Genomic DNA, 25,540 nt, shown 5'->3' with positions numbered 1-25,540 from the left:
TGCCATCTAATGGAAATAAGCACTGCCATTCCTCCCTGTCGCAATGAAATAGGTCTACATGTCACTGTCTGAGGCTGCTCCAGGAAGCACGGGTGATCACATCTTGAAAGCACCGTAGAAAGTGCAGTGTGACTGTTAATAAATTGGCACAGGCTGTCCAGGAGTGGTGGGTTCCCCCCTGCAGTGTTCTGGAGCAGTGAGTTGTGGCACTTGGAGACACAGCCCATGGTGTGGTGGGATGGGCTGGGCAAGGGCCTGGGGATCTTGGAGGTCATCTCCAACCTGTGTGATTCCGTGACTGCATCATTGCGTACATCCCTCTCTGAAATGCGTTGTGCTTTAATTTGATTCATTGCCTCTTCCTCCAGGCTCTGGATGGGAACGTTTACGACCACCTGAAGGATTATTTAATGGCTTTCAGCAGGACTGAACTCGAGACGTGCCAAGCCGTACAGAACACCTTCCAGTTTTTACTGGAGACTTCCAGCAGGGTAAGCTTGAGCTGAATGATTCTTTGTAACTGAATACTTAGGGCATATATAGGTTCCCAGACTTGCTTCCAAAAGAATGACAAAACTGAAGGCTTATTATTTTTGGTTCCTCCAGAGTGGTATTAAGTTAAAAGAAACGAGACACTTTTCCTGGGGAGACTTTTTCCTCTTGCCACCCAGACTGCATTCTCATGAGTGCATTTACACAGCACAGGGTTTCTAGAGAGCAACCACCAAGAGAAACTGCCACTGAGGGTCCTGTGCTGCCTAATGTGGAGCAACATTACTCAGCCATGACGTTCAAACTGTACCACACTGCTTGGCCCATCTCTTAATAATTGATTGTCAGCTTAGACACAAAATATTGCAGCGTTCTGTCTTTTGAATTAAGAATGGCAAACACAGAGAGCAGCTGAGTGTTGTCACAGTCGTGGTTTGTTTGCTTTGTTGAGCAGCCAGAATCAGAAGTACGTGATCACTTCTAGGATAATTTGGGTACTTCAATAATTCATGTGCTGGGCTAAAAAAATAACAAATACTAATTGCCATTGAGCACAAACGAGCTGCTGCAGTGTGGTCATAATATGCCTTTGTATGGATACCTGAACCAGCTGCACGGAAACAGAGCATGTTGGGTTGGAGCAATGCATGTTACATGCTCTGTGTTCAGCAGTGAGCATGCTGGCTTACACCCTGTTGGGTGGACAGTGAGTGGATTAAAATAGGCTGCTTTCAAAGCTGTCTTTGAGTTCTAACTTGGAAGTGAAAGAGAAATGCCATTTTATCTTCTGTTGGTAAAATACTGTCAGTCATTTGCATTGCTGTGCATCGCTCAGGTCAGCTCACATCATGTGAAGGCAGAGCTGTTTGAGTTGGGTAGGATCTTTAAGACACTGCTCTTAAGACAGAGAGCTGTTGGAGAGGGTGCAGAGGAGGACCACAAAGATGATGAGAGGACCTCAAGGATCACGAAGCTCCAACCCCCCACCAATGCAGGGCCACCAACCTCCCCATCTCACAGCAGCCCAGGCTGCCCAGGGCCCCATTCAACCTGGCCTCCAACACCTCCAGGGATGGACGGGGCATCACAGCCTCTCTGGGCAGCTGTTCCAGCACCTCACCACTCTCTCTCTAAACAACTTCCCCCTGACATCCAACCTCCAGCTGCCCTCCCTCAACTCCAATCCATTTCCCCTTGTCCTGCTGCCATCTCCCCTTTCACAGAGCTGCCTCCCCTCCTGTCTGCAGGCTCCCTTGAGGCACTGCAGGCTGCACTGAGGTCACCCCGCAGCTTCTCTTCTCCATGCTGAACAAGCCCAGCTCCCTCAGCCTGTCTTTGTAGGGAGGTGCTGCAGCCCTCTGCTCATCTTTGTGGCTCCTCTGGACCCTCTCCAACAGCTCCCTGTCTTTCTTGTGCTGGGGGCTCCAGCCCTGGACGCAGTGCTGCAGATGGGGCCTCACAAGAGCAGAGCAGAGAGGGACAATCACCTCCCTGTCCCTGCTGCCACCCCTCTGCTGATGGAGCTCATTTGCTTTCTGAGCTGCAGGAGCACTGCTGGCTCATGTTCAGTTTTTCATTCACCAGGAAACCCCGTGCTACGTAACACTGTTTTAAGAGAAGCAAGGCCCTGTTTGTTGCAGGGAGATGGGCTGGATAAGTGCTAAAGACCCCTTCCAACTCAAAACGATTCTCATTCCATGATTCCTTCCCATCTGACAGCTTCACTTCGAACTCGTGCTTCCTGCATTTCCTCATGGAAGATTTGGTTTGCTAAAAACCACGTTTCTGAAATTCCATTTGCTGCTTTGAGTCATTGCATTTCTGTGATGTTTCCCTTTAGAAACTTCTTCCAGCTGGGGCCGATCGCCGCGTTTTTGCTCGTGTCTGTCTGTGCGTGTGCCATACTCTGAACTTAGAATGACAGAATGGCCTGGGCTGCAAAGGAGCACAGCGCTCATCCAGCTCCAAGCCCTGCTGTGTGCAGGTCGCCAAGCAGCAGCCCAGGCTGCCCAGAGCCACATCCAGCCTGGCCTTGAATGCCTGCAGGGCTGGGGCATCCACAGCCTCCTTGGGCAACCTGTTCTGGTGACTTCAAGTCTAGACTACAAGTCTATTTCCAAATGTCAACAGACGCTGACTTCATAAAGAAAGTGCAGGAGAACGTGGGCTTGATTTCTGAATAACAGGAAATCCATTTGCGAGGGCTGCTGCTCGAGGTGGCTGTGTGGCTCAGGCATCCTTTGCTTCTGCTTTGAACCGCTGTGAACTGCATCGTGCACCGTGCTCCCAGCATTCACCCTTTCACACAGCTCTCCTGCAGCTGTGATACACAGCCACGCTGCATTCCTGGAGCATTTCTGCACGGTGCTGTTTTGAAGGTGCTTTTTCTTACCTGAAAAAAAGGAATTGCTTTCGACTCAATCTAAACTGAAGGCATTAGAAGGAAGTATGTTCTGTTCTGCCCTCAGTATCCACAGCGTGGAGTTTCTGATCTACACCCTCACTGTAGGAAGGCTGATGCTACATCTTTCACTGTCTTTATGCTAAACTCTTCCAATTGGAGCAGTAATTATGCACTTTAGTGCTTTAAATCCCTGCAATACCAGCCCTGGAGGACTATTTACATTTCTCTCTGGAGCTTAAGATGGATTTTTTGCAGTGCAGCCCTCTGGAAATGCAGCCATCACCACTGCAGTGCACACTGAGCACAGGTGGTGTTTCCCTGCTTACACACAGCAGAGTTCAGCGCTGCTGACCACAGTGCTGCTGATTCTGAGGATGAAAGAGAAGGGAATGAGTTTTGTAACTGATTTTCTATCCATTGTCCCAGATGGTCCTTTCAGCTCCTGCAAGCACTGATTTGGTAAAGAAAAGACATTTCAGTGTAAGAAACTGTAGAAAGGACGGTGTACCAGAGGAGAGGGCAGTGTTTATGGAGGGGAAAGGCTGGGCTGTCTGTAGGGCTTGTTTCCCATTTTGCCTTTGGGCTCTTTGTCCTTGATTAACAGCAGGTATCAGTTAGGTTGTGTCCTGTGGGTCACTTCTGTGGCTCAGAACCAGCCTGTGCATTTCACACAGAATCACAGAATGGTTTGGGTTGAAGGGAGCTCAAGGATCACGAAGCTCCAACCCCCCACCAATGCAGGGCCACCAACCTCCCCATCTCACAGCAGCCCAGGCTGCCCAGGGCCCCATCCAACCTGGCCTCCAACACCTCCAGGGATGGACGGGGCATCACAGCCTCTCTGGGCAGCTGTTCCAGCACCTCACCACTCTCACAGCACACAACTTCCCCCTGACATCCAACCTCCAGCTGCCCTCCCTCAACTCCAAACCATTTCCCCTCGTCCTGCTGTTATCTACCTTTCCTTTTGTTGCATACAGGGTTCTGCTGCAAATGTGGTCTGTGCTGGAAACATCTGTTTTACTCTCTCAGTGTTTGCAACACGTGCTTTGGTTTGCGAGGCAAACTCTCTAAACGGCATTTCTTATGTTCCAGGTGGTGCGAGATTACAATCTACAGCAGTTTTTACAGGAGAACTCCGTGTTTCACAAACCACAGCCCTTCCAGTTCCAACCGAGCGACAGCGACACTGTAAGGACACCCTGAATTCCTTTGGTTTATTTGCCCTTGCTGTATTTTTAAGATGTCACAGACAGGGGAGAGAGCAGTGCTTGCTGGTGTGCCAGTCTGAAGCTCATTGTGCTCGCTGTTCTATCAGTCTGAAGCTCACACTGTATTTTTGGGATAGGTGGCCCAATTGCAGCAGCTTTGCTTGTGGTTGGTAATGGAGCACCACACAGGCTCCACATTGGCCATAGAAAAGCCAGATCTTTTTAGCAAGCTTCCTGCAGGATAATAGCAGTCCTCTGTTTCTCCACTTGCACCCAAATCCTCGCTGAATGTTGCTAGCTCAGGTGAGGCCCTCAAAACACAGCATCCTGGTTCCTCTGCATTACTGCAGGAATATCTGTAGATACGTATCAGAGAATCACAGAATGACAGCATGGCCTGGGCTGCAAAGGAGCTCAGTGCTCATCCAGCTCCAAGCCCTGCTGTGTGCAGGTCGCCAAGCAGCAGCCCAGGCTGCCCAGAGCCACATCCAGCCTGGCCTTGAATGCCTGCAGGGATGGGGCATCCACAGCCTCCTTGGGCAACCTGTGCCAGTGCCTCACCACCCTCTGCCTCCAAAACTTCCTCCTCACATCCAACCCAAACCTCCCCTGTCTCACTTTCAAGCCATTCCCCTTGTCCTGTCACCACCCACCCTCACACACAGCCGTTCCCCCTCCTGTTTATCCACTCCCTTCAGATATTGGAAGACTTCACATAAGAGGTTCTTAATTTAGAAAGAGTGCCATTAAAACATTGCCTTCCAAAAATCCTTGGAAAGTACCCATGCTGGGGCATGTGTTGTTTGCAAAGCAATCGTTAATGGTGTTAAAATTAAGAGTAGGTAAATACATTTCCTATCAAGGCTTAGAAAAAGGGACGTGTTGATATACCACCCACACCATGGATGTTTTCATAAGAAATAGCAATGTAAAGTAAATCTGGCCTAAAGAAAAGAACAAGCCTTACTCAGCTTTCTATGTCTTTCATTCTTTACTGAACCGGCTTGGATGAAAAAGTCTTCACCTCCAGCTTAGGTCATCAAATGGAGGCGTTCTCCTAATGGATGTGTGCCACCACAAGTGTTATTAACCCGAAACTACTAACACCTGTAACACTGCTTCCCTTATCTTTCTGTTTCTAATTTGTTCTGATTGCTCTCCCAGCTCCGTTGTAGAGAGCCCTCCTTTGCACACCACGTCGGGTTGTTTGCAGTGCGGTGAGCAGAACCTCCCTAACCATTGCTGTGCCTCTCTAACCTTTGCTGCTGTGTTTCCATCCCTGTGCAATCTCTGCCTCCAGAGTTTTAACACGGTTCAGCTGGTGGACATCGAGCCCTCACCTGTCAGTGCCATGCGAATGACTATAGCAGAGGTACCTGGTAGTGTTTGTCATCTGCCCTCAGTGTCTGTGTCACTCCTGCCCTGCGTGTGCCATGGGGATGCTGAATTCACAGCCGTGTAGAGGTGGCAACAGAATGCATCACACATCTGTGAAATAAACTGGCTTTTGCCACAGTGAGACTTAAGGTAGGGTAAGAGAACGGAGCTGGTTGTGGAGGTGAGCTTCACGCTTCTCTTCTGCACAGTGTTAGTAATTGGCATTGCAATCCTTTGGGGCCGTGAGTTGCAGTCTCACAGCTCAGAATAGTGATGTGTGTGACTGGTTACGTCTCTGTGTGAGCAGGGAAGCTTGCAGCACAACTGCAGGCTGTCAGTGCATGCTGAGGCAATGCAACCCAAAGCTATGGCGTGTTGTTCTTTTCCAGAGGGCAATCCCCATGTAAAAGACAGCTATAATTCACTCACGTTCAAGTCTTCAGCACAGAAAATCACACGGTTCTCTGAGGAGCTCTTGCATGGCCTCACATCGTACACACAGCAGTGCTTAACCAGGAGCTCTGCAGAGGCAGTGAAGGGGATCCTCGTGTTTGCAGCTGCCCCTGTAGTTTGGGTGCAGCTTCTGCTGGCTCAGCAAACCCAACTGGGCTGTAACATTGCTGCCTCTCTTCCTGGTGCTGCAGTTTCTGACCTTCTGGCTGCTCACACTGTAACCAGTTTTCACCCCCCCCACAAAAAGAAAATAAAATTTGTACAAACTCCATTATGACCCAAATAATTAAGCTCAACCAATGGGATCCTGTCTGAAAAATGACAGGCTACGTTTTAATCACATCTCATGTAGTAACTCTTAGTGAGTGAAAGATTCAGCTCAGAATTTGGCTTCTGAATTTGCAGCAAGTCCTCTGAATGATGGAATGACAGCAGGGCAGTTCTCAAGCATTCTTTTGCCACATCGTCTCTTTATCCGTGGTCTGCAGAGGTTTTGGTGCTGTGTTCCTGTGGGATGTGCATGATGGTTCTCATACTGAGCACTAACACTGAAGGAGATGTATGTAGGGCGATCTGCACTCAAATGCTTAATGCCTGCCTGGTCCAAGAGCACACAGATACAGACTAAATTCCTGACACACTGTGACTGGCATCAACATTTGGGATGTTTAAGCGTTACTGGGATGAAAAAATGACAATTGTGAGTATTATAGACAAGGAGGGTATTATCTATTGAAAGCATGGAATCACAGAATGACAGAATGGCCTGGGTTGCAAAGGAGCACAGCGCTCATCCAGCTCCAAGCCCTGCTGTGTGCAGGTCGCCAAGCAGCAGCCCAGGCTGCCCAGAGCCACATCCAGCCTGGCCTTGAATGCCTGCAGGGATGGGGCATCCACAGCCTCCTTGGGCAACCTGTGCCAGTGCCTCACCACCCTCTGCCTCCAAAACTTCCTCCTCACATCCAACCCAAACCTCCCTGTCTCACTTTAAAGCCATTCCCCCTTGTCCTATCAGTATCCAAACGTGCTGTGCTGTCTTCACACTTCCAAGATAAGCATAACATAAGAACAGGGCAAAATGGAGAGGAAATGAGCCAGCTTTTCTCTATCTCCTGCTTGGGAAAAAGGCTCTTTTCCTTGAACTGCGTGTTATCGGGTGGGAAGAGGGGACAAACAGCAGAAAGCACGTGCTCTGTGCTGGAGGACAGCAGCACCAGCAGCCAGCAGTCCAGGTGGGGCTCCTTCCTGCCTCTGCCTGCTGCCCCTGCCTGTAGTTTCCCCTGTACATCTCTGCTGCTGTCATTCCCCCAAAATGCCACCAGACTTGATTCGTAGGGCTCCTTCTCCATGTGAGAAATGTATTTTCCTGTGTGTAGCTTGCAGAGAAACCACCTCTCAGTGAGCCTGGCAGGAAGTTTTGCAGCTTCACCCCTCATCCCTTGGAGGAAATGAGGCTGAACTTCACCCCTTCACCATCCATAGGCAAATTTATGAGTATCTGAGCAGGCTGTGCTCCTGTGCTTGTAGAAGAAGGGATGATTGAGGATGGCAGGGTCAGTGCTGCCAGTTCTGCCACCTCTGAAGTGTTTGAGAGCAGACAGAAATCACTGTGGAAATGGGAGGAGGACTCAGCAGAAGGCTCTGCTTTGCCAGACACAAAGTTTGGTGTGGCTCTGCACATCCTTAGAGAGCTGAGGTCCATTTGTTTCTTTTCACTGTATTTACACCTTCCAGCTTTTAATACGAAGTATGTTTAAATATTGTAAGACTTATTTAAGGCTTGCTTAATAATGAATGCATTTAAATATTTTAAAACATCTTCCTTTTATAAATAAGTTTTTATTTTTTATGATTTGACGTAAATATTTGATGTTTGGGGTACATATTTTAATGCACAAAAGCTTCTGGAATACAAGCTGTTGGCAACAATAATAATAATAATGATGATGGTAATGACTATCCCCATGTATGTAAGCCCCTGTGGAGAGTTCCAAACAGTTTCCAACCACTTTCTGGAAATACTCTTTGCTTTCTTACAGGAGCAAAGTCAGGTGATGTGGTAATGTTAGATGTGAATGCATCATAGCAAAAGAACATGCTATGCTCGAAATTAAAACTGAATTTCAGTGAAAAGACTCACAAAACTTTTCAGTAAGAGTAAAAATAGGGTTGGCGGGCGTTCATCTTCACTCTACAACAGATCTGCCTGGTGGAAAAATGCCCAGCACTATCAACAGCTGTAATGTGTGACATGCAACAGAAACCAGAGCTTTGGGATTCGAGGCTGAACCGAAACAAAAGCAGAGGTGGGAGGAAAGCAGAGCCACAGCCTTTGCACTGACCCTGTCCTCACACATCTGGCATCAGCTGCACTGCGATCTGCCTTGCAGAGGGGATGTCTGTGCAGTGGTGATTTGTGGCTTAGCTGTGATCCCCCGCACGAATGGTGAATCAGAAAGGAGGAAACCCAAACCACTTGAAGAGCTTGTTCCACACACAGGCTTTCACAGTGCTCCTCGCTGCTCCTCCCAAACCAAGGGGAGCTGAGTTCCAGTGTAACGCAGGAAAACGGGCACCAAAATCACTCGGGATTTTCTTAAAGCTGCTCTGAGCTGTGTGAAAAACGTCATGCATTTCCCTTCCTCCTCCCTGCAAGGGTGGGTCGTAAGGCTGAGCCTGCATGTGGGCACTGGCTGGGGTGGCCCTTTGTTTTCAGCTTTGGAGAAGGAGGGGCTGTGATTTCAGGTGCGTTTCGTGTCCATGGTTTGCTTGCAATAAATCTTTGCTGCTTTTTGCCTTCATCGAAGTGAACTGTTGTAGTCTTCAATGTGAAAAACACAGAGCTTTAAGGCTCCGGAGATCATAGAATGACAGAATGGCCTGGGCTGCAAAGGAGCACAGCGCTCATCCAGCTCCAAGCCCTGCTGTGTGCAGGTCGCCAAGCAGCAGCCCAGGCTGCCCAGAGCCACATCCAGCCTGGCCTTGAATGCCTGCAGGGATGGATGGGGCATCCACAGCCTCCTTGGGCAACCTGTGCCAGTGCCTCACCACCCTCTGCCTCCAAAACTTCCTCCTCACATCCAACCCAAACCTCCCCTGTCTCACTTTCAAGCCATTCCCCTTGTCCTGTCACCACCCACCTGCCACCAGTATTTCCCACTAAACCATGTCAGTACTGCATCTGAATCTAAACGTTTCTTGAACGCAATGCGTGCTGAAATGGATGGTGTAAGAGTCTCACTGATGGGAAAGGAGACTGGCTTGGAAGAGATCCATTGCTCAGTTATCCTCATGCAGCACAGGTACAGTAGGTGTGTACAGAACAGCCACAAATACAGAAGGAACATCTGGAAACTGACTTGAGTGGAAGAATTGAGTCTGATGGGCATCTGAAGACTGAGATGTATGTGTAAGTGCACGTAGGGTTGTTGCATATATGGAAACATATATGAAAAGACTGGGACTGGAAGGTCCACCTTCAGATTCCCACCTGGGTTCTGCTCAGTCTATTGAGAACAGAGACCCACATCATCTTGCTTCCACTGGCAATTCTTGAGAGGAAGAAATGCATGTTTTTGGTTACTGACCAGCAGTGAGAGCAGACTTAATATGAAACACTGTCAGAAATTGTGGTTTGAAATGTAAATTGCTATTCTGCAGACAGCATTGTTGTCTGGACAGTGAAAGTGGCTTTGTTGTTGCATCCCACTTAACCTCTCATCTTTGCTTCCTATGGTGTGTATTTACTCTATAAATGAGTTGGCTTCCCAGACTGGCTCATTCCTCATCTCTTTGATAACAGTCTGCTGCCAAAGTAGTATTTCACTTTGATTCATCAGAACTATCTCTGCAGTAGGACTGTGGTGCTCAGTGTCACAGTGAGACTGATTTTCCCAAGACAGTGAGCTGTGAATTCTTTGGAGCTCTGCTTTTGCAGTTGGCTTTCCTCAACACGCTGCCGTGACAGAGTTCATAAGGAGGAGAGTTGGTTTTGTATGAAACAAGATCCTGGGCTACATCCTATATTATAGGGCCCTCGTAATGCAAGATAAAGTTATCACCTAACTGAATAGTGCCATATATGCAGAGGGAGCCCCAGGGCTTCCTCATGACTCATTCTCTTATTGCCTTCTCTCTCAGAGTCGACAACTGGAATCGGAAACTGGAACGACCGAGGAGCACAGCCTCAACAAGGAGGCTCGGAAATGGGCAACCCGCGTGGCCCGCGAGCACAAGAACATCATCCACAGCCAGAGGGTACGTGGGGTAACCACTGCTCTGCACGCTGCACTTCTTGCAGCTCCCTGCTGTATGAAAGAGGAGCTGCTGCCAGCGCCAGGGAGTTATTGCTGTGGGCTGTCTCTCCAAGCAATCTGCCTTTTTCATTTTCTCTTGTCTCGGTGCTACCAGCTTTACAGCTGCTCAGCTTCTGTGCTTTGACGGCGTGTTTTGTTACTCCTGTATAAATCTGAAGTTACGGCATCTTCTTGCTGCAGATAACTGAGGGATGCATTTCGTCTGCTTTGTGTGGAGCTGAGGTGGTTTTGGGATGCAGCTGAGAGTGAGAATAAAGTTTGGAGACTGCACCCTTTAGTGGGTCAGAGAGCTTCTGAAATATCTGTGGCTCTCCTGCTCCTGTCTGGGAATCATAGAATGATACAATGGCCTGGGTTGAAAAGATGCTCATCCCATTTCTACCCCCTGCTAAGTGCAGGGTGGCCAACCAGCAGCCCAGGCTGCCCAGAGCCACATCCAGCCTGGCCCTGAATGCCTGCAGGGATGGGGCATCCACAGCCTCCTTGGGCAACCTGTGCCAGTGCCTCACCACCCTTGGGATGAAAAACTCTCAAGGTGAGATCAAAGCATCCTGCCTCTGTCACAACCCAGAGATGAGCAGGGAAACAGCTAACCTCTTCCTAAAGAGGCTTGACAGCATTTTGCATGCTATGGTCAAGGCTAGCTTGCAAAGACTACATTAAATTCTATTAGAGAGGATGAAGCTGTACTGTGATATCCATCATACTGTGTAATGCACAATAAGGGCAGTGAGGCACAGGTTGCTCAGAGAGGTGCTGGTGCCCCATCCCTGCAGACACCCGAGGTCAGGGGATGTTGCTGTGAGCAGTGATGGAGCTGTGGGTGCCTCTGTGCATTGTGAGGAGTGGGACCACACTGCCTTTAAGGGCCCCTTCCAACTCCAACCATTCGGTGATATTCAACGAGCTTTTGCCCTGGAAATGGGGGCACAGCTTCTGCTTCAGAGATTTGAGCCGTTCCTCAGACTTCCCACAGAAGGCACCAAGCAAGAAATGGGACCAGAAGAGCTCCACCATCTTGTCTGCCTTCTGCTGAACCTGGCTCACTGTCTTGCAAAAAGCAGAAGTCGTAGCATCGGGCAGAAGGCATTAAGAGAGGGGATGTTGAATCCATAATTAAAACACGACAGAATTCCCCTTGGTGGAAGGAGGGGTATGCTGGGTTCTGGTCATTGCTTGTGTTACTCCTGCTTATTCTCCAGGAACTGTAACACAAAATGTATCAACAGCCACAGAATGACTCAAATATCTGCAGATAATGGTTGGCTGTCTGTGAAATCACATGCTTTGGTTATTTTCCCTTTGGATGAGTGCAGTGTATGTCCATAGAGGCAGGAAGCTCCAGCATGCATTCTGTGATTCTCCTGCACGCACACAGCTCCTGCAAACACAGCAAACCTTCTTTGGCTCCCACTGCCTGAGGGCTGTCATGGTGCTAGTGACTTTTCACTTCCCATTTCAGATGCTCTTTTAAACCTGACATAAGCACAGACCAAGGTGTCTGTCTTAGATATGTAAATATCAGTGTGCAGACGAGTGGCTTCATACCACACAGTCTTCTTTTCTCCAAGGTGATGAAGTATTCTCCTAAGTAAACTCCCATTTGAAATGCTGTGCTTTTCAGTGGTGGTATGTTCATCATTTTGTTGCCTGGCATGAATTGCTGTCCGTTGGCCTTGTCAGCCAGCCATTGCTGTGAATTGCTGTGTTTCTCACGTAACATTTCCCCCACCTTTGGTGCACTTTCCTATTTCTGGCAGACACTTGAAGAGCTGGAGTGCCACGGGCCTGTGATGTCTGAACAAACCCGAGTGGAACTGGAGCAGAAAATAGATGAAGCCAGAGAGAGCATTCGCAAGGCTGAGGTAAGGAATCGTTGGGCACCTCCATTTCTTACCATGGGATGGTTTGTGCTGCTGCTGTTTGATTCTAGGTGTGGAAATGCAAGCATCCAGAATCAGGGGGTTTTAACTTACCTGCCAGGTAGGTTTTCTGTGGTTTCTTATCTCTCAAATCACTGAATGAACTTACTGAAAGGTAGGAGGTAAAAAGAATTACATTGAAAAGAACCTCCTGATGGAGAGCGATGGGATATGCTGTGTTTCCTGCTATTGTGCACATGTCTCTGTTTGGAGGCTGTGTCTTAAGTAGGCCAAAAGTCACCTCAGTTTCCCTTCTCCTTGAAGGGACTGGCAGCAGAAAATCATGATATGTTTCTAGAAGGAGATACTGTGTGCCAATGTGACTTCTGTGAGAACACAGAAACTATCTCAAACAATGGCCTGGGCTGCAAAGGAGCACAGCGCTCATCCAGCTCCAAGCCCTGCTGTGTGCAGGTCGCCAAGCAGCAGCCCAGGCTGCCCAGAGCCACATCCAGCCTGGCCTTGAATGCCTGCAGGGATGGGGCATCCACAGCCTCCTTGGGCAACCTGTCAATTTGGATACACATATCTGTAGTGTCAGTGGGAAAGCACTTCAAGGGCTCTTTGTATCTCCTTGTACCTCCACTCTGAGGCACTCATGGAAAGGCTGCAGTGGATTGTGAAGCCTTCTGGAGGCCTTACCAGGCTCTTAGCTTTGTGTTTGACTGTCAGAGTTTGGCTCCTGAAGCTGACCGTCTGCATGGCCACAGGAGCTACTGCAAGCAAGAGGAAATGATCAATTCATTTACAGCTGAGCATGGTGCATAATTAAAACTGTAGAGCAAACGCAATTATTTCAGTTAAGTGCTTCTCGCAGATAATCAGAGTACCTGGTGTAATTAGCAATGTGATTTCCAGCTCAAGAGGTTAGAAAACGCAGAGTGAAAATATTCCACCTACTGATAGGCTGAATGTTTGCCTCTTTGCTAAAGCAAACCCACTTCTCTGAGCAGAAAGTGTTCTAAAATGCAGTTGTCTTTCATTCTGAGCAATGTATTTCCAACAGACTGGGCTCCACAGTGATTTGGTGTGTGTGTGATTAATGATTAAGTACACAGAGAGCATGGGAATGAAAGATAAAAACAGCAGCAGAAGCAAAATCAGGATAAGAAGTTGCAGAGGGGAAGGTTCTTGCACAAAAATAGCATTGATCAATGCCAGAGCTTAAGTGCTTGCAAAACCTGAGTAGGCATCGTTGGCAGAACCCAATTAATGGATGGAAATGTGCTTGAGCAAAAAGATAGCACGATCCCTTGGGATGGGTGGCAGAGAGCAAACATGGACACCAGTATTTTCATTTGTTAAATCGTTGGAAGCCTGAATGTTGGAAGTAAATGCTGCTGTAATGAAGGCTAAGCAGGAGATGGGTGGTAGGAATCAGGCCGTGGTGCTGGATGAACACTGCAGGGAGCATGAGGGAGTGGCAGCCAGCTCCTGTCTGTGCTAAGACTGCAAAGAAGACCTGAGAGTGAGGCCTTCTGACCAGCAGACAGTTGGCTTTTCAGAGAGGATTAGCTGAGAGAGATTGGGACAAACTTGCAGATTCCTTTTGCCTCAGCCACAGAGTATCACAGAATCGTGGAACCATAGAATGGTTTGGGTTGGAAGGGAGCTCAAGGATCACGAAGCTCCAAGCCCCCACCAATGCAGGGCCACCAACCTCCCCATCTCACAGCAGCCCAGGCTGCCCAGGGCCCCATCCAACCTGGCCTTGAACACATCCAGGGATGGACGGGGCATCACAGCCTCTCTGGGCAGCTGTTCCAGCACCTCACCACTCTCTCTCTAAACAACTTCCCCCTGACATCCAACCTCCAGCTGCCCTCCCTCAACTCCAATCCATTTCCCCTTGTCCTGCTGCCATCTCCCCTTTCACAGAGCTGCCTCCCCTCCTGTCTGCAGGCTCCCTTGAGGCACTGCAGGCTGCACTGAGGTCACCCCGCAGCTTCTCTTCTCCATGCTGAACAAGCCCAGCTCCCTCAGCCTGTCTTTGTAGGGAGGTGCTGCAGCCCTCTGCTCATCTCTGTGGCTCCTCCAGATCCTTCTCAATATAGCTGGGAATAGACAGACAGTGCCAAGAAGCGAAGGTTTATGTAAGACAATTGAGGAATGAGATCAGCAGTAAGGCCAGCAGCATTCAGTAGGAAGCAGTGGTCTTTTCCAAAAGTGGAGAGAAGAACAGAGCAAAGCTGGGAGGCACATTGGGCAGGAAGCACCCTGCCAGGAAGGTGAGTCAGAAAGGCAGCAAAGAAGGGAAAAAATAACTCTCACATTTGCTCTCACATCTAACGAGAGCAAATGCAGAGTGATGGATGCAATCCTTGTAAACACCAGGCAGCGCTCGGAAGAGGTGGAGATGGTGAATGTTCTTCTGTGAGATGTGTTTCACAGTGTTTGGTAGAAAGCTAAGAGGGAAAACGATGTCGTTCCTCAGTTTTGTGGTGCCAGACGGTGTGTTGTAGTTAAAATGTCACCTTTCCAGTCACTGGTGTCTTTCAGTCCCTTAAATTCTTTACTATGAGAGTGGTGAGGTGCTGGAATAGGCTGCCCAGAGCCACATCCAGCCTGGCCTTGAATGCCTGCAGGGATGGGGCATCCACAGCCTCCTTGGGCAACCTGTGCCACTGCCTCACCACCCTCTGCCTCCAAAACTTCCTCCTCATATCCAACCTAAACCTCCTCTGTCTCACTTTAAAGCCATTCCCCCATCACTGTCCACCCTCTTCTTGTGGTGTGTTGGTGTGTACTGCAGTTCCTCACTCCAGGGGCATTCTCCCTTCTTGCCTATGTTTTTTGTGTTGTTTTTTTTCTCGTTCAATGTGTTTTCTTTCTGAAGTAGTGTTTGTGGGTATAGAAACATAGAACCACAAAATGGTTGGAGTTGGAAGGGACTCTTAAAGGCCTTTGGGTCCCAGTGCCCAAAGTGCACAGGGACACCCCCAGCTCCATCAGTGCTCAGAGCCCCATCCCCTGACCCCAGTGTCTGCAGGGATGGGGCACCACCACCTCTCTGGGCAAAATCAGTTGAAATAGAAAAGGTGTGAACTGCAAATGTGATTTCTCAGTGGTCTGCTGTGCACGGATGTGTTCATCTCTTTGTCCTCTTCTTCAGACATGCAGAACCCTTTGAAATCCAGCAGCCAAGAGGAACCCAGGAGCTGTGCAGTGTGTAGAGCTTAGAGCTTTGTCTCACAAGCACTGAGGGTGTGGAGTGGGCACGTTTTGAAGCAAAGAGATACAGTCAAAATGTGCATCCAATGGAGACATCTTGAAACCTGGTTCCTGTTGGCTTTTGCCTTCTTCAAGATGTGCTTCAGCAGAAGGACGGAGGTTGGCACATTCACAGCTCAGTGGGTTATTTTTGATCTTGCTCTCCATGTGATGGAAGGCTTTTTTCTTTGTGATCTCTCGCAGAGCACCCTCCTTGATTGAAATTTGGGAGAAATACGACTTTCACTTGAAGGCTCTTATCCAAATGATAGGTAGCAGATGATAGATTGTATGACTTGGAGACACCCCAGGTCAGGGGATGGGGCTGTGAGCACCTGATGGAGCTGTGGGTGTTCATTGCTGGCAGTGGGACCCGATGGCCTTCAGTCCCTTGGGTCCCTTCCAACTCCGACCATTCTGTGGTTCTGTGACACACAATGGCTGATAACCATAGCACTTTCTTTATTGCTCTTCAGGTGAAAAGCTTTTGGTTTGGTTTGTGGGCTTGATTTTGTTCTGCTCACTTCTTGCACAGTGAATGTGGGAATATGTCTGATGTCCTTCTTGGCAGAAGGCTAGAATGTGGTGCAATTAATGCTACAGCATGGAGTTCAGATTCAGAGGAGCTCCATCCTTGTCAGAGCAGCTTTTAACCTCTGATTCATATGGGTGGATTCCAAGAAAGACAAGCACTGGGAGCAGGCCTGGATGTGACACAATTTGAGCATCATCTGCAGAGGAGGTGGGCACCTGAAAGGCTCAGTAAATTAAATTATTTGTGTAGCTCCTTTGCACTCAACCAACCGAGTTAACTGAACTGAACTCCTGCACTTCTCTTTGCTGTGGCTGTTGGTTCAGGCAGTTTGATAGCTCACATTTTCTTTAAAACATCTTCCCAATTCCCCACTATCAGAGATATTAGAGATACAACTGCATTAAATATACTGTGCATATGTATGCTGTCTCCACTGATCTGTCCTGCAGAAATAAGGAGGAGTTGAAGCTGACCCTTCAGCTTCCATAATTGCTTCTTCAGCCTGCATCCCAGGCCCTGAGATGGAGTTACTCCAATCCTATTCATCTCAGATCTCTCACACTGAAGATCCCAGCCCTTTGCTTGGTGTGAGCAGTGCAGTTGGTCTCAGGGCTGAAATATTTTTTCTCAGTGATGATGGCACATATCCCATCTGTGCTGAGGTCTTCCCTCCAGGAAGGTCTTGGGGGCCTCCGCAGCAATTAATCCAATTTCCACTTAATTATATGGGGATGCATTTTGTCTCGTAATTAGGATATCTACGGCCCTCAAGAGAGTGTTTGTAGCAGATAACGTTTGATTAAGACTCATTATAATGCTGTTTACTTCGTTTGATGAGTTCAGAAGCTTAGGTTCGTTTCTGATTGTGGACGGAGGGCTGCCGTCGTCTCCCCTTGTAGCCATGAATCTTTATGCCTGTGCTGTGATAACAGTGGTGTTGCTGGCTGTGCTCCTGCTCTATCCGAGGATCTCATCTGTTAATGTGTGCTGGGTACCTTCTCCAGCATCTCAGTTGAACCTTTCCGCATGCTCTCTTATTCTCTGCTCATTGGAAACGTGAGAAAATCTCATTCCGTATGCTTCACCGAAAAGATGGAAGGGAGTGAGGCTACCAACAGGAAAAGAAGCTCCATTTGTGAGATGTCACTTGCTGCCACCTCCGGCTCTTCCCAGGAAACATATGTTTGGGAGGGCAGTGCTGGGTAAGCAGATTGCTCGCCCGGCGTGAGACGAGCGCTGCGTGCTGCTGAGCTGGGCAGATCTGAACCACGGCCTGACGTCCCTGGGTTGGGAATGCTGGCCTTGCAAATGTAAGGCATAATGTGCTTGTAAGATTCCTGCATTCCTCAGATCTGTTTCCTCTACACAGCCTTCAGCCACTCTGCCCCTATAGCATTGCCTGCGGTTGTTGTGGCCAAAGTGCAGGACCTCATCCTCGTTGAACCTCATCCTGTTGGCTTCAGCCCAGCCATCCAGCCTGTCCAGATCCCTCTGTAGAACCTCGTTACCCCCAGGCAGATCCACACTTCCAGCCAACTTGGTGTCATCTGCAAACGTCCTGATCTGCACTCAGTGCCCTTGTGCAGGTCCTCAGTGAAGGCATTGAACAGGACAGGCCCCAGCACTGAGCCGTGGGGATGTCTTGTGACAGCAGGGGAGGCAGGGAAGGGTATTGCTGTGCTGTGCTGAGTGTTCCAGCATCCAGGTGCACAGAGATGCATTAATATGTAGAGATGACAACTGCAAGGAACCCCTCCCACCCCCCAGAAGTGTTCACTGTGGGTGCCATGAGATGGAAGAAGCACCACGAGTGTAAGGAATGAGAAAGTTTATTCTGAAGGTTGTTCAATTAGTCTTTAATTGTGTGCCAGCTTCTCCGTGGTCGCCTGGGGTGGAGGCAGGAAGGCTGACAGTCTTGGTGGCTCCTAAACTTCCATGCCGGCCTCAGCAGCGCTCGGTTACGGTGCTTCCTTCTCTTCTGGACGTGGTGTCTGTGGGATTTCGGAGTTGGGCCCATCCATCCCTTTCAGCCTCTTGTTCCGTCCTCATCTTCAGAGTTCTGTTGCACACAATCCATGTGGTTCCTGGAGGCGCTGATGTGTGCAGCACTGCAGGTCCTGACTGGGCTGTCGATCTGCAAGTGAGAAGGGGAGGAAGGCAGAAAGGAGCAGCCTCCTGTTTTGCTGCCCTGTGCTGCTCCCCCTGCACAGCCCTGCTCACCGGGTTGCTGCTCTGAAAATGGATTCCTTATCCATTTGGGTCACCAACACCACTTTGACACAGGCTCTGCGGTCTGCAGGACTGGTGGCAACACCTGGAGTGGGGTCAGGACTCAGCAAAGCAGCACCAAATGTTGGGGTGAGGTCAGGGGGAATTTTGGGAGCTTCCCTGATCCTGTAGGAGCACAACAGGCTGCAGTTTGGAGCTTTTCTGTAGGTCAGCAGTTTGGAGGGCTGAGCTGCAGCACTTTGGGTTGTGTGGTGTCATTTTTGGGGGGGCTGTCCATCTGCAAGTGCGAAGGGGAGGAAGGCAGAAAGGAGCAGCCTCCTGCCCTGGTGCCCTGTGCTGCCCTCCCCTGCACAGCCCTGCTCACCGGGTTGCTGCTGTGCCAGCCATTTCCATGGCCGTGTGGGGCTGCCTGTGTCCCCAGGGCTGTATTGGAGGCATGGAGAGCAGATGGAGAGCTGAGGACAGGTGCGTGTCCTCCTCTGGTTCCATCTTGGAGCGGATGCCCTTCTGCAAGGCAGAGGGGAAAGAACGATGAAAGGAGCAGCCTCCTGCCCTCTTCCTTGTGCTGCCCTCCCCTGCACAGCCCTGCTCACCGGGTTGCTGCTCTGAAAATGGTTTCCTTGGCCATTGGGGTCACCAATGCCACGTTGACACAGGCACTGCGGTCTGCAGGTCTGGTGCCAGCACCTGGAGTGAGGTCAGGACTCAGCAAAGCAGCACCAAATGTTGGGTTGAGGTCAGGGGGATTTTTGGGAGACTCCGTGATCCTGTAGGAGCACGACAGGCTCCAGTTTGGAGCAGACTTATCTTTTCTGTAGGTCAGCAGTTTGGAGGGCTGAGCTGCAGCACTTTGGGTCGTGTGGTGTCATTTTTGGGGGGCTGTCCATCTGCAAGTGAGAAGGGAAAGAAGGAAGAAGCCAGCAGCCTCCTGCCCTGGTGCCCTGTGCTGCCCTCCCCTGCACAGCCCTGCTCACCGGGTTGCTGTCCCCAGGGCTGTGAGGAAAGGCCACTGCAGTCAGCAGGTCCGGTGGCAGCACCTGGAGTGGGGTCAGGACTCAGCACAGCAGCCCCCAACATTGGGGCAGGGCAAGGGAAAGCACGGGGAGCTGGCAGGGTCCCGCCGGAGCGAGGCGGGCTGCAGTTTGGGAGCGACTTATCTGTGGTGTGGGTGAGCACAGGAGCGTCTCGCCGTCCTGCTGTGTCCCTGTCCCCGCGTGTGGCTGTGAGGCAGAGGAGGAGCGGCGCCATCCATCGCCATGGGCTGCTCCTGCCCGCCACAGCCCTGGCTCCCTCGGTCCTCGGCGGCGCTCTGGGGCTGGCACTGCCCTTGTGCTCAGCATTCCGGGCTGCTGTGACAGCAAGCTGGCTCTGGAACACAGCCCCCCCAGCGTTGTGCTCTTGTGACGTGGCTGTGCCGGCTGCAGGGGGCTTCCTGGAGCTGCTGGCTGCCCCTGGCAACGTGGCCGTGCCATAGCAGGGCTGGTGCTGCCTGGCGTGGGGCTGCTGCCTTGCGCCGTCCGTCCAATCAATGATGCGTTGTTCATCCCGGAGTGTCTGATGGTGCTTTGGCCATGGCAGCATGAGCGTCACTGCGCGGTGTGTGAGAAGAGGAAGGCCATCTTTGGCATCCAGCTTTGCCATGTAATCGGGGGGCTTGGATTGCAAGCAGCCAGGGAGGGGATCCTCAGTGCATCCCGCTTTGAGGCTGGTGATGGGAATGGATGCTGTGGACCTGAGCTGGCTGCCAGGGCAGTAAGAGAGCAGCAAAGGTGCAGGATAAGAGAAGCGCAGTAGGGAAATGTGCCTCAATGGATAGGTTTAGAGTAGGGATTGGGAGGAAATGCTTTCCTGTGAGGGTGGTGAGACAGTGGTCCAGGTTGCCCAGCCAGGCTGTGGATGCCCCGTCCCTGGAAGCACTGAAGGCCAGGCTGGATGGGGCTGTGAGCAACCTGGGCTATGGGAGGTGTCCCTGCGTGCAGCAGGGGGTTGGGAGTGGGTGAGCTTCAAGGTCCCTTCCAACCCAAACCATTCTGTGATACCATGACATACAGGTGCATAAGTAGAAAGAGATGGTGACAATAAGGCAACCCCCCTGAGAGCTCACGGTTTGGATGTGATGAGATGGAAGAAGCACTGTGGGTGTAAGGAATGAGAAAGATTATTCTGAAGGTTTTTACATGAGTCTTTAATTCAGTGTTATCTTCTCGGTGGTCGTCTGGTGGTCGAGGCAGGAAGGCTGTCAGTCTCATTGCTCCTAAACTTCCATCCTTGGTCCAGTAATTCCAGTGCCAGCACCTGCATTGGGGCCAGGGCTCAGCAAAGCGGTATGAAATGCTGGGGTGTGGGCAGGGGGATCTTGGGGAGCTGCCAAGGTCCTTCAGGACTGAGAAAGGGTAACATTTGTGGCTGGCTTGTCTGTCCCGTAAGCGTGGAGACCGGTCAGAGAGCTGAGGAGAGGCGTGTGTCCTGCTCTGGTTCCATGTTGGTCTGGATGGCCATCTGCAAGGCAGAGAGGGAGGCAGAAAGGAGCAGCCTCGTGCCCTGCCTCCTTGTTGAACTGCATCCCATTGGCCGCGGCCCAGCCATCAGCCAGTTCAGAACCCTCTGTAGGCCCTTCCTGATGGATGCTTCCACCCATCGTGGTGCCATCTGCAAACGTCCTGAGCTGCACTCAGTGCCCTCATGCAGCTCCTCAGGGAAGACACTGAACAGGACAGGCCCCAGCACCGAGCCCTGGGGAGCAGCACTGGTGACCTCCTGCCGGCTGGATGTGCCTCCATGCAGCTCCGCTCTCTGGGCCCAGCCCTCAGCCAGTTCTTTACCCCCAGATGCACGTGTCCCAGCCACGGGCTGCTGCTTGCCTGGGAGAATTCTGTGGGAGGCGGTGCCCAAGGCTGTGCTGAAGTCGACCAGACTCCATCAGCAGCCTTTGCCTCATCCTCCAGGTGGGTCAGTGGATCCTAGAAGGAAATGAGGTTGGCCAAGTTGAGGAATAGCTGCTGTAGGACTCCAACTCAGAGAGACCTGCTTGGTGCCAGGATCACAGATCAGTCCAGGCTCTGAGGACATCACACTGCTTGTTTCCTGGGTCTGTGTGCTCGAGCACAAGGTGTGCCTTGGAGGCTCTCTCTGCTTGAGGGCAGTCTCTCTGAATCTTCTGACTATGGAAAATATTCTGGTATTCATAGCAGGAATGCAGTTTTGTGTGCACACATTTTATATGCACACTATGACTTAGAGAATTTGGGTAATTTCCATTCAGCTCAGCTACCTGGGAACAACTCCGTGACCCCAACAAAATCCCACACGCTTCTCCATTCCTCTTTCCCCACCACCTCCTTTCCCAGCTTTGTAATCACGTTTTTATGTATTGGAGCTCAGAGAAAACCAGCCTCTTGCCGAGGCTGGGGCTGCTGGGTGGGCTCCCTCCATGCCCAGCTTCGCCCCACCTCGTTAACGCAGCCGTCCTCTCCCACAACGTGTGATCCATGTTTCATTTCCTGCTTGTTTCAGCCCCAGCAGCCTCTCTTGGTTTGGCTGTATGCAGCCAGGCAGGATAGTGAGCATAGAAATTAACTGTTGTAATATGTCAAAACTCCCTACTCGTCCTTCTGCTTCAGGAAGGCTCAGTGTTGGGATGGAGCGTGGCCAGCTGTTAGTTCATTCCCAGGCTGGCCGACTAGAAATAGTGGTTTGGGGTGAATTCAGGGGGCCGGGGGCTGCAGCAGCCAGGATTCACAAGAAGCCAGTGCAAGCTTTGGGCTGTGGCAAAGGCAGAGGAGATGAAAGGCTGGAGGAGGAACGAGAGCATGCTTACCGGGTTCCCTGGGTCTCTGGCACCATGTGGTGCTGCTTACAGAGCTGCAGATGGATGCTCTGTGCTCAGAACAACGGGGGTTGGAAGGACATCAGAGATGCTCCAGTTCCAGCTCCGCAGGGCAGAGCTCTACGTTGTGCCTCAGGGATCCCAGTTTTGGCTGAGCTTTGCTGGATGGGGATGTTTTGGAGTGGGGCGTTGTTGGCGTGGCTGCCTTTCCACCCCAGACATCTTTTAGGGCAACATGGCTGTGAAAGTTCCATTCCTTGCATTCTTGGGTTTGGTTTCTCAGATTTGCTTGCACATCCCAACTTTACCAGCACTGAGCTATGGCTTAAAACCCATTTGCAGGGGAAGGCTGATGCTTGGTTTTGAGAAATTACTGCCATTCCAGAACTTATTTTGACTGTACTCATAGTTCCATCTACACGGGGCATACAACTCTGGTGGCCCAGAATTTAAGTGATACACTGGTTCCCATTAAAAGAATGGTTGAATTTTATACCTTTTTAATTCAAGAAATTTTAACATGAGTTTCTCTAACAGGGAAAAACAATTAAGATGATACCTTACTTAGCCAAAACCTTTCCATGGATTTTCCTTCCTGGTTAAAACAATTTGCCAGATGAGAGGATCCAACTTGCTAACGATTTCGTTCTTACCAATAGAAAAATACTGCAGTAGCATTAAATGTTTTTTCATGAAGGATTGTTTAGGTCCATTTATAATCCTAATGTCATCCAATTTAAATACCTGTACATGCTTGTAAGTGTAGCCCATACCTAAAACAGTTAAATCCTGTCTTGTGACAGCAGGAGGGGAGCAGCCTGGGCTGTGGCCTCGCTCATGGGTCATGATGTTATTCTGCTACCTGAAAAGTGATGGAAAATAAAGCAACTTTACTTCTAGGAAGCTCCATTCAAAATTGAGCCAACAGAATGCTGGCAGGACTGCATTCGATTGGCTTGGCTGCATTTCTGTGTTTGCTTATTGTTGTTACCCCAACATTTTTATAACCCATTCAAAGGACTTGTAACCAAGCTGTTTGTGGGATGTAAAGGGCACCCGGTTTCTTATGACCCCTTTTCTTTCTGGGCACAGAAAAGAGCAGTGTAATATATTCTGCTGGGTTTGGTTGCCATGAGTTCCAAAGCAGTTGTTTATCTTCATCTCGTGCGAGCTGTAGGTTTAAAGTCTTCTCTTAATTAAGACTGGAACAGTAAATAAACAAAGCTCTTCTTCCATGTAGAGCAAGGGTAGGTATGTGAGAAACAGATAATATTGATATTTTGGTAAACTTTTTGTTCCTTTCATCTTCTTGTAACGTGCCGTCAGCTGAGGCAGAAGGAGAGCAGAGGGAAGCGGGAGCCACCCAAACCCTGTTCATAAGCTTTGTGGGTGGCTGACAATTCTAAATGAACATAACGAAATTCCAGACCTCAGCTATTAAATAGTAATTGGTAAATAGCAACAGTAAATAGCAATCTCACTATTAAGTAGGAAAATATCTGTCCTGCAGTGAAGCTTAATAACGATGCAATCTGGGCAGCGTCCAGCTCTTGCAGGGACTGCTGGGTTTCAGCATTCCAGTGCTTTCAGAGCTCAGCTGCCTTCCTGGAGACACTTGGTGTTGTGGGGAATGTCAGCGCTCGCTTGGTTAAACATGTTTTCAAGTCTGCAAGTTCCTGTTAGCAGAGGTCAGTCAGTCCTTGGTGATTTTCTGTAAGCATCCCCTGTCTTCGGTGCTGGTGCGTGGCTTTCTGGCTCCATTCCCACACCAAAACCAAAAGAGAAGATGGGACAAACTGGAGCTGTGCCCTATGTGCAAGGTGGGTCCTTGCATGGTGGGGTTCCAGGCCCCAAGCTGGGGCTCCAGCTTCTGGCATCATCATTATACTACTTTGCCACAGCCAGTTTGGGCGTAGTGATGTTTGAAAGAAGTGGTCGTGTCTTTAAATATGTAGCTGTTCCTGCACAAGGAGCAGAATAAGGTTATATTACTGTCTGGCTTTTTTTTTTAATATACACGCATAGGTAGGAAGCTGTTAGCTCTGGTCTACCAGTACAGACATTTGGGGGAAAAAAAACATACATGCATTTGCTGGTAAATAGTGTTATACATCTTTCAAGTGCAGACCTGACCTAACACTTTAAGCACTTTTATGGTTTGTCTGCAATGGAATGGAACTCAAAACATTTGTGGTTTGGAACGAGCATTTGTTGAATATTAAGTGTACTGTGTGTAAATAGAGGGAGGGAGCTCGACTGCATTTATTGCATACCTTGACTTAAAAACTCCTAGCAACTACAGCCAAGCAGCTTGGAGCAGCTTGTTTATTTTAGCTAACAAGTTGGTACAAACAATATGGTTTACAGCGGGCTGAGAGCTAATAGGAGATACAAATGTTTACAACATGCATAGACTAACGTTTGTTGCATAACTTGAGCTAATTGGAAGTTGCATAACAAGGTAAAACAGCATAACAAGCAGGCTGAGCAGTTCTGTGCAACTTGTGCTGACAGCACACAAAAAGTCTTCATGCCGTAATACAGCACCAGAATATAAAGACAAATTGGTAGTGGTTACTTTGTCCCAGGATGATATCTAGCGATCATCCATCCCTCCATCCATCCATCCATCCATCCATCCATCCATCCATCCATCCATCCATCCATCCATCCATCCCTCCATCCCTCCATCCTTCCATCCCTCCATCCATCCATCCATCCATCCATCCATCCATCCATCCATCCATCCATCCATCCATCCATCCATCCCTGCATCCATCCATCCATCCCTGCATCCATCCATCCAACCATCCATCCATCCATCCCTCCATCCATCCATCCCTCCATCCATCCATCCATCCATCCATCCATCCATCCATCCATCCATCCATCCATCCATCCCTCCATCCATCCATCCATCCATCCATCCATCCACCCATCCATCCATCCATCCATCCATCCATCCATCCCTCCACCCATCCATCCATCCATCCATCCATCCATCCATCCATCCATCCCTCCATCCATCCATCCATCCACCCATCCATCCCTCCATCCATCCATCCATCCATCCATCCATCCATCCATCCATCCATCCATCCCTCCATCCATCCCTCCATCCATCCATCCATCCATCCATCCATCCATCCATCCATCCATCCCTCCATCCCTCCATCCCTCCATCCCTCCATCCATCCATCCATCCATCCATCCATCCATCCATCCATCCCTCCATCCATCCATCCCTCCATCCATCCATCCATCCATCCCTCCATCCATCCATCCATCCCTCCATCCCTCCATCCATCCATCCACCCACCCACCCATCCATCCATCCATCCATCCATCCATCCATCCATCCATCCATCCCTCCATCCATCCATCCCTCCATCCCTCCATCCCTCCATCCATCCATCCATCCATCCATCCATCCATCCATCCATCCATCCATCCATCCATCCATCCATCCATTTATCCATCCATCCATCCATCCATCCATCCATCCATCCATCCATCCATCCATCCATCCCTCCATCCATCCATCCCTCCATCCATCCCTCCATCC

The 25,540-nt window shown here is 49.9% G+C and overlaps 1 protein-coding gene across 1 annotated transcript in view; it reads left to right on the top strand.

Moving 5' to 3' along the window:
• Positions 1-25,540, top strand: part of FCHSD2 (FCH and double SH3 domains 2) — a gene marked incomplete at both ends in the record, with an annotated part of 118,657 nt that overhangs the window by 83,199 nt on the left and 9,918 nt on the right. The window contains 4 exons of the mRNA XM_079544338.1: positions 369-491; positions 3,992-4,087; positions 10,078-10,194; positions 12,014-12,118. Coding sequence (XP_079400464.1) covers positions 369-491; positions 3,992-4,087; positions 10,078-10,194; positions 12,014-12,118 — 441 coding nt within the window. The remainder of the gene's footprint in view (positions 1-368; positions 492-3,991; positions 4,088-10,077; positions 10,195-12,013; positions 12,119-25,540) is intronic.

Source organism: Tetrao urogallus (assembly GCF_951394365.1).
Source record: "Tetrao urogallus genome assembly, chromosome: 1".
Classification (NCBI taxonomy): domain Eukaryota; kingdom Metazoa; phylum Chordata; class Aves; order Galliformes; family Phasianidae; genus Tetrao; species Tetrao urogallus.
The sequence above is the reverse complement of the archived record's forward strand: the minus strand, read 5'-3'. Positions and strand labels throughout refer to the sequence as shown.